At 42.3% G+C, this 13,134-nt stretch overlaps 1 protein-coding gene across 1 annotated transcript in view; it reads left to right on the top strand.

Annotated features, from left to right (window-relative positions):
* The first annotated feature begins 3,130 nt into the window (after window positions 1-3,130).
* SPOCK1 (SPARC (osteonectin), cwcv and kazal like domains proteoglycan 1) overlaps window positions 3,131-13,134 on the top strand; it is an 875,982-nt gene continuing 865,978 nt past the window's right edge. The window contains exons 1-2 of the mRNA XM_069091897.1: window positions 3,131-3,500; window positions 4,184-4,348. Coding sequence (XP_068947998.1) covers window positions 4,184-4,348 — 165 coding nt within the window. The 5' untranslated portion in view covers window positions 3,131-3,500. The remainder of the gene's footprint in view (window positions 3,501-4,183; window positions 4,349-13,134) is intronic.

The following is a 13,134-nucleotide window of genomic DNA, read 5'->3' as shown; positions in this document are numbered from 1 at the left end:
TGTTAAGTGTCTGAGGCTAGATTTGAACTCAGGTCCTCCTGACTCCAAGGCCAGTGCTCTATTCACTGAGCCACCTAGCCACCCCTTATTTTTAGATTCTTACAAGGACTGGGAGTCACTGTTGTGCCTAAGCAAGGAAAGGTAAGTAGAGGACTGTATTCTCCTAATTCCAAAGCTATTGCACCTTTTCTTTCCTTTCCTCATCCCTTACCCCAAGTTCTACTGCATGCTCCTAGATAACCACAGCCCCAAGGTCTGCGAACTGAAACAACCAGACTTCTCATTTGCCACAGGAGAACTTCAAAACCTGATTTTAGCTCAACTTGGCAGATAAAGGGTTTACCCAAGCCCAGCCTGGCCACTGATTTGCTGTGTGATCCTGGGTAAATAGTCTTCCTTCTAGGGCTTCCTTTCCATGTTGTTTCTGTCATTAGAATGTGAGCTCCTTGAAGACAGATTGTTTTTGCTTTTCTTGTAAACTCAGCTCTTAGTTCAGTGCCTGGTAAACAATCAATAAATACTTATTGATTCATTGTAACATTGGGCTTGTCAGTCCCTAAGGATTTTTCAAGCTCTGATATTTAGGATTCTGTAATGGGCTCTCTCAGAGAGGTATGCTTAAAGACCTGCACCTATCCCCTGACCTATGTGTGCATTTCTACACATTTAATTTGCAGGGAATGTAAGGAAAGTTCATGGGAACAATTAAAAAAAAAATATATATATATATATATCTTAGAGGGACCCAGCATCCTTAAGTGGGGGTTGGGATTATGAGCAGATTCCAACAGCTGGATATATACCTAACCCCAGAATGGCAATGCAGAGATTCCCTTTATAGGAAAATGTAGCCAACTCTAAAAATTCCCTTTGGGGATTATGCAAAGCCAACATTTCATTCCAGTCTGACTTTTCCAGCTCCAGGATGCCCTTCTCCCAGAGTCTGCTCAAAGAAAGCAAGTCCATTTTAGCAGGAGCTAAGAAAGACATAATTGGGAAGGAGAATTTGCTCCCCCTCTCACTAACACTTGGCCCAGTTATCTGTGTGTGTGTGTGTGTGTGTGTGTGTGTGGTATTGGCATGCCAGCTGTGAATATATATAATTATGAGGTGTATATCAGATGTAAATAAATATAAATTCATACAGCATATATGTAATATATGTACAGTTACAGAGATATACATTATACATACCATGTGTACAAATATATATATATATATGTGTGTGTGTGTGTGTGTGTGTGTGTGTGTGTGTATTGAATTATCTTTGCTATTGCTCCCACATGGGAGGATGCGTTTGTTGCCCTAGATGGGTATGCCACAAACAAGGCTTTCCCCAAAGAGCACTAGTCTCTAGTTTCTAAGACAGGAGCATGGAGTCTTAGCTTATTATGTGACCTTGGACCAGTCATTTCCTGAGCCTCAGAATTCTCATTTGAAAATAAGGAGGTGGGACAAGGGGATTCTATACTCTGTGTCAGTTTCTGGTTCTGCGGCTTTCCTGGATGGTGAAGGGAGAGGTTGTGGGCAAGAATCCAAATTACTTAGCTGGGAAGGGATCTCTCAGAAATGAAAGTGCTATTTATTTGCAAATAAAACATTTTAGTAAGACAGTGGAAGTGTAAAAGACTGGGTGGGGTTAGATTATGTATGTGCTTGGCATTGGCAGAAGTCACATACATATGAAACATCTATTCTCTGGCCCTCTCTTCCAGGGCTATACAGGCCACCTCTCCCTTCAGGGCTTCAGCTTACCCTGAAAGGTTTGTGGGCTCTTTACTGCCATCGGTTGTAGCCCCCCAGCTGCGTTCTCCTATCTTTAAGGGCCAGTGACTAGCATCCCAATTTCATTGAACAATTTGACATTGATTAGTTTTTACAAAGGGATATTTTCTTAAAAGATTTAGCAAAAACAAAAGAACAAGCATTTATCCTGATGTCTTGAGGCCTAATCCCCTCTTAAGTACTTAGATCTAGGGGCAGGGGGATTAGACTCATCATTTAGCGCAGTTTCTACATAGCAATGATCCGACAAGTTCATAACCAAAATCAGAGTCACTGCTTGATGTTTCTGCTGTCTCTAGGTACGGTATTCTGAAGGTCACTGCCAAATGTGACTTTGTTTCTTGGAACATTTGGTTGCAACACCTGACCTAGATTTTACCTCCCAGATTCCTAGGGTTTGCTCTCTTGTGGTTGGAGACTCTTGTGGCTGGAGACCCAAAGAATAAAAAAAGAAAAGCCTGGGAGGCCCCAATTTTTTTTTTTTTGGGGGGGAGGTTTATAACCCCAAAGAGAAAAAGCTCTGAGGGCTTTCCCCTTAACAACAGTCTCTCACAGGACACGATGAGCTTTCCAAGATGGGAATGGAGCTGAGACACTGGAAACCAAATCAGGCCTTTTTGAAGATACCTAGAATTCTGTCTTCACAGCTATTGGAAAAAGGCTCTTACCCACCGCGTGCTTAGCTAACCAGAAGCAGTGACAAAATGTCTACACAAAAGCTTCACAGTCTCTCCGTGGCATGTCTTCTTCATCATCACCATTCTCCCAGAAACAGCTACAGAAAAGCTCTCTGGTGTCCAGTAAAGGAATGTTTGTCATCACAGTAATAGCTCACATTTATAATTGTATATTTTAAGGTTTACTTTGCAGCCATTATCTCAGTTCTTTGGGGAAGCAAATCTGAGGATGGCCCTGTCAAATTTCTTCCTCCCATTTTCCTGGTCAAGAAACTGAGGCTCTGAATGATGACAGCCAAGCACAACTTGGTCTGGAACCCAGGTTTTCTAGTCACAGATCAAGGAGTCTGCAGAACGAGGCAGATTAGGACGTCTTGGCCGTGAGAGACCCGCCTTTCCTGGTCCCAGCAGGTTAGCTATGCCAGGTGGAAGTGTGTGCGTGTGAGTATATGGGTCACAGCGCTACCGTGAGCATTTGGGGGAGCGCACCGTGCTCGGCCCTTTTCCGTGCCTGTCTTCCCGGCGGTTTTCCTCTCCTCTCTCCCCTTTTCATCCCCATCTCTCCACCACCCTGCTCTTCCCTCTAAGCGCCGCTCGCCTCCTGATGCCCAGATCGGAGCGGCCTGTCTGAGCATGTGCAGGGCCACCTCTCCGGCCCCTTTGTAGGCTGGCACGCTTGGCCAGCCTGGGGGCTGTGGCGCTGGAGGCGCTGGATCTGAGCCCTGGAGCTGGGAATCGCGAGCCAGGGCCAAAAGGGTTGGTGCGCAGCGCGCCCGCCAGGGGGCACCAGAAGTCGCCTTTAGCTGTCTCCGCAGCGCTGAGGAGACTGCTGGCAGACCCGGGCTGGCCTCACAAAGCAGAGGGAGGGAGCGCAGTAAACAGGCAGGGAAGCAAAGAGCGGGCGAGCCAGCTAGAGAACGAGAGATCGTTAAGCCAAGAGCCGGAGTCGGAGCCGGACCCGGGGCTGGAGCCGTAGTCTCTGCAGCAGGTGCAGCCAAGAAGCAGGCACAGCCGCCCCACCGCGGGCTGCCCCTCAAGGTACGTGCGTGCCCCTTAGCTCTTGCGCCCCAGCTTCGCTGCCCGGAGCAGCCACATAATGCTATTGTGGCTGAGTTGATTTCTTCCTGGGCTCCCCAACTTCCTCCTGGCTGCGGGTAGGGAAGGTGGAGGGGAGCGTCGTGGGAGAGGGGCAGCTTGTACTAGTGGGCAAACATCACCTGGGGCCGCGGAGGAAAGCTGCTGCAAGGAGGATCTTTACCTTACTGGCTGCGCTCCTGCTGCTAAGTGTGGGAGCTGCCAGAAGCGCGAGAGATGGGAGAGATCTACCCCCCACCCCCCCAGCCAAACTCCAGTGTACTCTGCAGCCCAGTCTGGCTTGCTACCTTACAGGAGACTCAGTTTCCCCAGTCCGCACCTATATGCAACCTCTCTTCCGGCTCGGCAGCCTAGGTCAAGGTCTGTGATGGGGCATCCCCAAACATGCAAATAACAAAACAAGGTCTCCACCTCTTAATAAAATACGTGCCCCGTAACACCCCTAACATTCCCCCCCGCCCCCCCCCCCCCCCCTACCCCCACCGCAATCTCCCCCAGCACCCCCACCCCCGCCTCCCCCCCCCCCATCTCCCATTGATAAACTGTCAGGGACAGGCATGCGGATATTGCGTCCCATCTCACCCCAAGCCACCCTTGTCTGTCCTGTAACCCCCCTTGTTCTTCAGATGCCTGGCATCATGGTGATCCTGGCATGGTGTTTCCTACAAGTGGACAGCCTGCGCGCGGAGGTGCTCACCGGCCACAACAATGGCAATTTCTTGGACAGTGACAAATGGCTGAGCACTGTCTCCCAGTACGACAGGGACAAGTATTGGAACCGATTCCGAGATGTGAGTGTTATACTCTGGCCACGGATACTGGGGGATGAAGGGGTAGTCTCCTTCGGGGTGGGCAGGGGAGAGTGGAGAGATGCAGGATTAGATGAATAAGTTGATCTGAAGAGTGATATGGTTATTGGTGACAGGGTGGTTGGGAGATCGGGATTTATTGTGGATTATTCAGTGCAGACAAAATTGTCTTACCCCCAGGGCCCTTGGTGCTGGTGGCAATAGTGGACTGGCTGACATGCAGTGACTACATTTTTATTGGAGGGTAACTTTGGAAAGAACTTTGTTAGCTTGCTGTTCCTCTAGATATCGGTTGTCCAGACGTGTATTAGGAGCAGCAAAGGAAAGATTGAACTGATGGGGGAGAGGGGAGTACCTTGTAATAATAACAAAAACTGAAGAGCAGCTCAACTTCCCAATGTGAGTGAGTCTGTAACAAGCTCAGTGAGTCTTTTGACATTGATGGATCATTTTGGGAAACAGCAGAAAGAGGAAGGCTTCATTCACTGAGGGTGATATATAATGCCTATTACATGGGTTATATCATAAGGCTGCTGCTGATTCTTCAGGAGAATGAGTCCCCTTCATTTATATAGCAAACCAAGTGTTGAGGCATGTTTGGGGGAGGCCCACTTCCTTGGAGCTTGGAAACAGAATCTGTCACTAGGAAGTAGGGTTTTGATGCTCTCATCTCTTTCCTGTAGCCAGAACTAGAAGCAACAGTCCATAGCATTGCTTTTACCGAGAAGGTACAAGAGAGGTGGGGTGGCAGGGTCGCTTCAAAGCCAAGATCACGTTCTTCGTGGGTTGACTTGGAATTTGAACAAAGGAGGATACATTAAGTTGGTGATCCCTATGATATGTGAAGAAATGAACAGAGATAATAGTGGGATGAGAGAAATTTACTTAGACTCTCTGTGACACAGAAGAATGGATTGTCAGAACTGTGGCCAACGCTCCCCTATCAATCCATCTCAAGAATGTGGAAGGTACTCTTGTCCAACTAGCTTCTCGTTGATCCTTGTTCTTTCTGCAATTTATTCTTTCTGGTGATTGCCTTCTTGGTCAGTTTGTAACTACTGAATCCTTCCTAAATGGGAAGAACAGATTACTGGGGTTGTTAACATTATACTGTGGAATGGGTAAGTGATGGTGGAGATATTTTATTGCCAAACATTGGGGACTGACAAACTTAAGAGACATTGAATTGACCTGTGAATTCAAGTTATTGGAAATTCTTAAATAGGTTCTTTTGCCTTGGTCACATTAGACTTCTCAATGTATGAGAGAGATGTGAATCCCACATGACCAAAATTTTGCAGCGGAGGGGGAAGTGTGTGTGTGTGTGTGTGTGTGTGTGTGTGTGTGTGTGTGTGTGAGAGAGAGAGAGAGAGAGAGAGAGAGAGAGAGAGAGAGAGAGAGAGAGAGAGAGAGAGAGAGAGAGAGAGAAGTGTTTCTACCCTGATTGGCACTTCCCAAACTAAAGGGGAGGCTCTTGTGGCATTTTTTAAATCCTTGGGATACCCAAGTTTTCCAAACTTTCTGCCAGTTCCTGGCTTGATTCTTGGTACTACTCAGACCCAATTCAAATCCTATCCTTTGATGTCTCTTTTTCCAGAGGATCTTCTGCTAAAACTACTCAATATGTTTAGTGATCATAAACTGGCAAATTTCAGTAGGAACTTTCATCTATTTCAATATAGATGAGATTTCCATGGAGTAAAATTCCCCAAGGGGAATGATATCCCATTTATGCCTGTACTGCACTTCAGGAGTTAATCCTAACTGGTTACTTCTTTTTCACTCACAGAAAAAATAAAATCATAGCTTACAGAGCTGTAAAGGAACTTAGAGGTCATATAGTGAAATGAAGGTGCTCATTTTGTAGAGGATGCTAAGGGACAGAGAAGGTAAATGATTTTCCCAAGGTCAAGTAAAGTAGCACAGCTGGGATTCAAATCTAGGTTGTTAGACTAAATCCAACTGGCCTGTGTATTACTACTCTGGCTGTGGGTAGGTATTGTATTCAGATCCAAATTGCTCATTTTTCATTTATTTGCCAAAATGAAGTTAAAAAGGAACTTAGAAAAGATTGTTGACTTACTGAGGATCAAAAATTGCAAGGAGGAGGGGCGGCCAGGTGGCTCAGCAAGTAAGAGCACCCGCCCCAGTGTTGGGATGACCTGGAGATCGAATCCCGGGCTCAGACACTCAGTACCACACCCAGAAATAACTGGCCGTGTAACCTTGAGCAGGTTACTTAACCCCAATTCCAAAAAAAAAAAAAAAAACAATTGGAAGGAGGGACAAACAGCCAAAGGTTTGGGAAAATTTTTTTCATTGAAAATTATTTTTTTTAAAAAGAAAACCCTTCAAAAACATTTTTAATTGCAAGTTGGTATAGTGAAAAGAGGACTGAGTTTCAAATCAGAAGACCTAGGTTTCAATTGTGGCTCTTTAATTTTCTAGCTATGGAACCTTGGATAGTTCACTTTACTTCATTAAGATTCAGTTTCCATATATGTCAGATAGGGATCATGATTTTTTCACTCCCTATCCTAAGAATGTGAGGAAACATTTTGTGAACTTTCAGGTGCTATCTCAATATGAACTATCTTGATAACAAAGCAACTGGATTCATGTGGAGTCATATGGGTCTTCAGTTCTAGGACTCAAGTGCTGTTATCTGCTGGATTTTTGAATTGCTTAACCATTCCTGTAATTTGCCCATGATTAAAATGTTCCCAGTGCTAAATTTGGCCTGAATCTAAATTTTGCTAAATTTGCTGATCTACCTTGGGGTTCTCCTAATCCCCAGATCCCCAGACCCTTTCCTGGGATTGAAGAAGATGGTAGATTTTTGTGTTATTTTCAAATTCCCTATCCTTAGATGGCCAAGAAATTCAAAGTTGAGGTATACTGTGTTCTAGTATCTCTCTTTCCCATGAAGGAACTTTAGGAATTAAGGGGATCTTTGAAAACACTGAAATGAGACCAATATGCTAAGCTAGACCAGAGGTATTAAACACAAGGCCTGCTGTAGCCTGAGGAATCAGATTAAAATGTAAATGGTAAATATGCAACAAAATAAATGAAAATACAATAAAACATAGACAAAATTATATTTTAAAACTAAGTCAATATGCGGCCTGCAGGGATCCTTATGTACAAATTAGTGGTCCTGTTTCTATTTGAGTCTGACACTACTACTCTAGACACTTTTTTTACTAAAATACAATGCACCTGGTAGATGTTTAATAAATGTTTTGAATTGAAATTTTTTCAAAAGAGGCTTAAAACCCAAGCCTTTGAGCTATGCTAGTAGGTTTGTTTTAAAGTTTGAACTCTAAGAAAAATGTTTATGAATGATTCTTTATCTTCTTATTGATTATGATGGCTAACACTTTTAGTAGCTATGTGGAAGAGTGGATAGAGTGCCAGACCTGGAGTCAGGAAGACGTCTCTTCCTATGTTCAAATATGGCCTCAGATACTTACTAGCTATGTGATCCCAGGCAAGTCATTTAACCCTGTTTGCCTCATACTTAAACCTGTTTGGCTCAGTTTCCTCATCTGTAAAATGAGCCAGAGAGGAAAATGGTAAACCACTCTAGTATCTTTGCCAAGAAAACCCCAAACAGGGTCACAAACAATGGGACAGTCAGAAAATGACTGAACAATGTAAACACTTATATAGCCCATACTATCTGCTAGGTGGGCACTGTGCTCAGTGCTTTACAATTTCTCATATTCAAATTTATGAATTTTCATTTACAATTTATAAAAATCTCATTTAGTTCTTTTAATAAGCATGGGGGAGAGGTGCTATTATCTCCATTTTATACTTGAGAAAACAGAGGCAAATACAGGTGAAGTAATTTGCTTAAATTCATGCATCTGGTAAAGGTAAAGGCTGGATTTGAACTCCAGACTTCCTTACTTCAGGCCCAATTCTCTATATACTGCGCTGTAGGATTCCTAAATGTCTCCTGGAGAGAGATTGTTACAGGTCATCGTACTCTGCATTTTTGCATTTGAATGCTGCTACTAAATCCCCTTTGCCTTCTTTTGTTTTGTCATATCATTTGTGGGCAATGTGAGTAGAGGCATGGGGGTATTATAAACGATAAATTTATGGGTTATACATCCGATTTTGATTTGAGTACTAATTCTACCAATTCCTAGCTATGTGACTGTGGGCAATTCACTTAACCTTTTTGAACCTCAGTTTCCTTATCTGTAAAATGGGTATACAACTTCTTAGAGTAATTCCCTTATTGTACTGTTTTAAAGAAAGAACTTTATAAACCTTTAAGTTACTGGTCCATACAAGTATCTTCTAGTCCTGTAAGAATTGTGTGAATCAGTGGACTTTTTTCACACTCAGGTATTTGCCAGACATAGTACAAGGGTATATTAAGAATATGTGTAACATGGCATTTTTATCTCTTCCAAAGAAGGCAAAAATAGTGGTGGCTACTATATAATTCAGTTGAATAAAAATATATTAAATACCTTCTATGACGTGGTTATGTGCTAGAGACACAAAGATAAGACTGAAAATAATCCTTGTCCTCATGGAGATTGTGGTCTATATAACATTTTATATAAATGTGAGTCATTATATGTGAGGGACAGTACAGAAAGTCTAAGATATGGCCCCTGACCTTTAGAACTAACAGTCTAGTTGGGGGAGATATGAAGTAGATGGCCTGTGCCATAAAAAGTGGATGACTAACAGTTCACTCAGCAGTACAATTGCTACTAAGTAGTGCATGATTAATCATACCGGACACTTGGTACAGACAATAAATGTAACAGAAGTAACTGGGGCTAACTTTTCTGAATCACAATATAATCATTGAAATAATTATTGAATTGAAATAATTGAAAAAAGTGATTGATGTTAAGTCTACATTGGATGTATTAAGACTTATGCAGAACTTCATACCAGATACTGGTACGAGTAAACATCATTCATTTGGTCAAAGGAAACCCAGTCCTTATAATCCAAGTGTCTTCTAGTCACTCAAAAATTGTGTAAAAAAGTGGGCTTTTTTCCCACTAAGGTATTTGCTAGACATGGTACAAGGGCATATTTTGAATATGTGTAACATGGTATTTTTGTCTTCTGCCCAGAAGGTGAAAACAATGGCTACTTAGTAGACAATGCTACAAATAAGCTACTAAATGATCCCCTTTGAAGGAACTTTTTGTTTTAAGTTGGGCTCTCATTGTGAAGTTCACTTCGTTCTGATGGGGTTGAGGAGTGCAGGATCTCGGGCCATTGAGGTCACTCAGTTCAAATTCTTCCTTCTACAGTGGCAGAAACTAGGACACCATGAGTCAGGGTGACGTGTCCAACGTGAGAGAGATAGTAAGTAGTAGAGCCAGAATTTGAACACATATCCTCTAACCCCAAATCCAGCAATCTTTCCACTGTACCACACAGAGTTGCATTTAGAGAGGCCAGGAAAATCACTTTGGCATTAGTCTTTTTAAGCAAAACCTAATAAAAGATGGGGAAGCTAGATAGTGCAGTGTATAGAGTGCCAGGCCAGGAGTCAAGAAGACCTATCTTCCCGAATTCAAATCTGGCCTCAGACACTTCATAGCTGTGTGACCCTGGGCAAGTCACTTAACCCTGTTTGCTTTGGATTCCTCGTCTGTAAAGTGAGCTGGAGAAGAAAGTGGCAAACCACTCCAGTATCTTTGCCAAGAAAACCCCAAATGGGGTCATAAAAGTCAGATGCAACTGAAAATGACTGAAAAACAACAACGAAGAAGGCAATGTGTGAGGGGGACGAAAAGACTTATTACTATTTTGTATTATCCATGGTCTTGCTTCTCTCCATTAGTCCAGATAATCAAAAGTTGTCTGGTTTTTGAATGAATCCTTTTCTGTGAAACTGGAAATATTTTCACAGGCACCTCTGGGTATCAACTCCAGTTTGAATCTGGAAGCAGCTTCCTGGAATTCTTCTTGCTGTGGGGTTGATAGATCAAGACTCATCTTCCTTCCATTGATAAACTCCTGATTTTATGAAAATCTTCTCCTTGATTAGACCAAACATGAATGGCATGTTCTTTCTTTTGCACACATTCAAAAGGCCCTGACATTTAACTCCAAGATAATTACCTTTAAAGGCTCAAAGAGTCAGAAGCATGGAACTTGCTTATGAGTGACCTAGATTTGTAATTCTAATGAGGCCATATGAACTGGCTGGGGTCCATTCATCATCCCACAGACTGTGTAGGATTTGTCCATCTCAGCAGTAGTCAATCTGGAGAGGCTGAGGAGACTGAATTGCCCATTTGATCTCAGTATCTCAGCTATAATGAGTTAAAAGGGCAAGTGTGGTTTACTGATAAAATGGTGGTTCCATTGAGGCAGTGACAAAGGACATGGTAGGACTTAGTAGATCAATCATTAATCTGTCACTGCTGAAATTTAACTTGTAATCTAGAGTAGCAGAAAATCATTTTGATTAAGCAGGTGCAAGGCTATTTAAATGAATTTTGTGATCTTAACTCTCCTTAATGAACCCACTATCTTTAATCCCCTTTACTAGATGACCACTGATAGAAACAATTATTTCAACAGAACTGTTATTTAAGACCTTAGGGTTGACATGTTCTAAAGCCATTCTTATTTTTAAAATGCTCTTATTCTTTTTGACTTACCCTTGTAAGAATAAACCTATGTTTCTGCAGAGAGGGCATGTTGGTGGCATCCAGCTCCCAGGCTTGTAGCCAGATCACCTACTGAAGGAGAGTTGCTATGCAAGCAAAGAGTGCTGATTGGAAGTCAGCCGACTTGGGTTCAAATCCTAGCTCTGCCACTTTTTATCTGTGTGGCCTTGGAGAAAGTACTTAAACTTTCTGGGCCTCAGTTTCCTCACCTGTAAAATGAGGGGATTGGACTAGATGACTGCTAAGGTCTTTCCTATTTCTAAATCCTAAATGTGAAAGACACATCTCTTGGTGAGCCCATTTATATCTTAGAAGCCTGGGCTAGAGAAACACATTGAAAAATCTTATAGTTCATTGTTCTGCCTTTGAGGAGGATTTAGATTATAAAAGTAATGATAAGAATGGCCATCTCCATAATGCTCTTTCTGGTCTCAGATTTGCTAAGACCTCTGGACACATACTGGCTGGGTAACCTTGGGAAAAGCCACCTCACTTTTCAGTGTTCTAGGCAGCTCTTTAAGACTGAATTGCTTAGAAGGTGCCAACTTTCATCGGCAAAGGGAGTTTCTTTTTTCGGAAGTTCTCCTGTGCCCATGAAATGGTAGGTCGAGTCCCTAGCTCTGTGTCTCTTGGTCTCCACAGCATCCTTATAAAGTAGGTGCCACAGATATTTTAACAACCTATTTTACAGATTAATAAACTGAAGCCCTTGTGCTTGTTCAGTCACCATAATCAAGGTCAAAGGCAGAATTTGAAAACATGTGTACCTGATGCTAAATTCACTGTTGCCCTCCCCCCAACCTCTACTGTTATCAATCTGCTTGTAATGCTAACTCCTCAGGAGAAGGACCTTTGTATATCCCTCAGAGTATCTGTATAGGATATCACACATAGTAGGTACTCAAAATGTGTTTGTTGAATGACTGATTGAAATGTCCCAAGGAGATACTTCTGAAATCTTTTTTTTTTCCAAATTAAATGCTTTACTAATTTCTGGTTTACATCATTCATTTCTGCCAGATTTTGAGTTACAAATTTTCTCCCCATTTTTTCCCTACCTACCACCCCAAAATAGTGATCCCACAGGATATCTCCTCCTCCAATCTGCTCTCTCCCACATCTTCTCCCATACCCCCTTTGACTTTCCAGTAGGGCATGGTGGATTTCTATGCCCCAGTGCCTGTATGTCTTATTTCCCAGTTACATGTAAAATAATATTATATATATGTATATATATATATATATATATTTAAACATTTGATTTTAAAACTTTGAATTCCAGATTGATTCCCTTGCTTCCTTGTCACCTACCCTTACTGGGAAGATAAGCATTTCAGTATAGGTTGTACATGTGTAGCTATGCAAAAAATTTCCATAGTGGATATATTGTAAAAGACTGACTATATTTCCCTCCCTCCTATCCCACCTCCCTTTTCAAAAGTGGGTACTTCCAACTTCCCTCCCTGCCCCAGCCTGCCCACCCTTCCATCATCCCCCCTCTCATCCCCTTCCCTTCTATGTGTATGTCATTCCCTCCCTAAGCCAAATTCAGTGAAAATAAGGTTGATCTATTCCCTTTTGCCTTTCTGTTCTTCCCCTCCATTGTAACCATTTTCCCTTGCCTCTTCTATATGAGATAGCTTACCCCATTCTGTATCTCCCCATGACCTCTCATTATATTTTTCTCTCACCTCTTAATTTCACATTTTAAGTATCATACCTTCCTATTAAATTGGTCCTGTGCCCTCTATCTATGTATACCTGTAAGCATATATACACACATTCACATATGTATTCATATGCTCATATACCCTCCTATATAGACACACACACACACACACACACACACACATATATATATATATGTTCTATTCCCTTCAACTATTTTCATACTGAGAAAAGTTTCATCAGTTAAAATTATTGTTTTTACATGTAGGAATGTAAATAGTTTGACTTGGATAAGTTCCTTATGATTTCTTTTCCCTGTTTACCTTCTCATGCTTCTCTTGCTTCTTGTATCTGAATGTCAAATTTTCTATTCAACTCTGGTTTTTTCATAAAGAATGCTTGCAAGTCCTCTATTCCACTGACTGACCA

The sequence above is a fragment of the Petaurus breviceps genome, unplaced genomic scaffold, assembly GCF_028583685.1.
Source record: "Petaurus breviceps papuanus isolate PSGF00001 unplaced genomic scaffold, PetGlider_PUasm1.0 189, whole genome shotgun sequence".
Lineage (NCBI taxonomy): Eukaryota > Metazoa > Chordata > Mammalia > Diprotodontia > Petauridae > Petaurus > Petaurus breviceps.
This window is presented reverse-complemented; position numbering and strand designations above follow the sequence as displayed.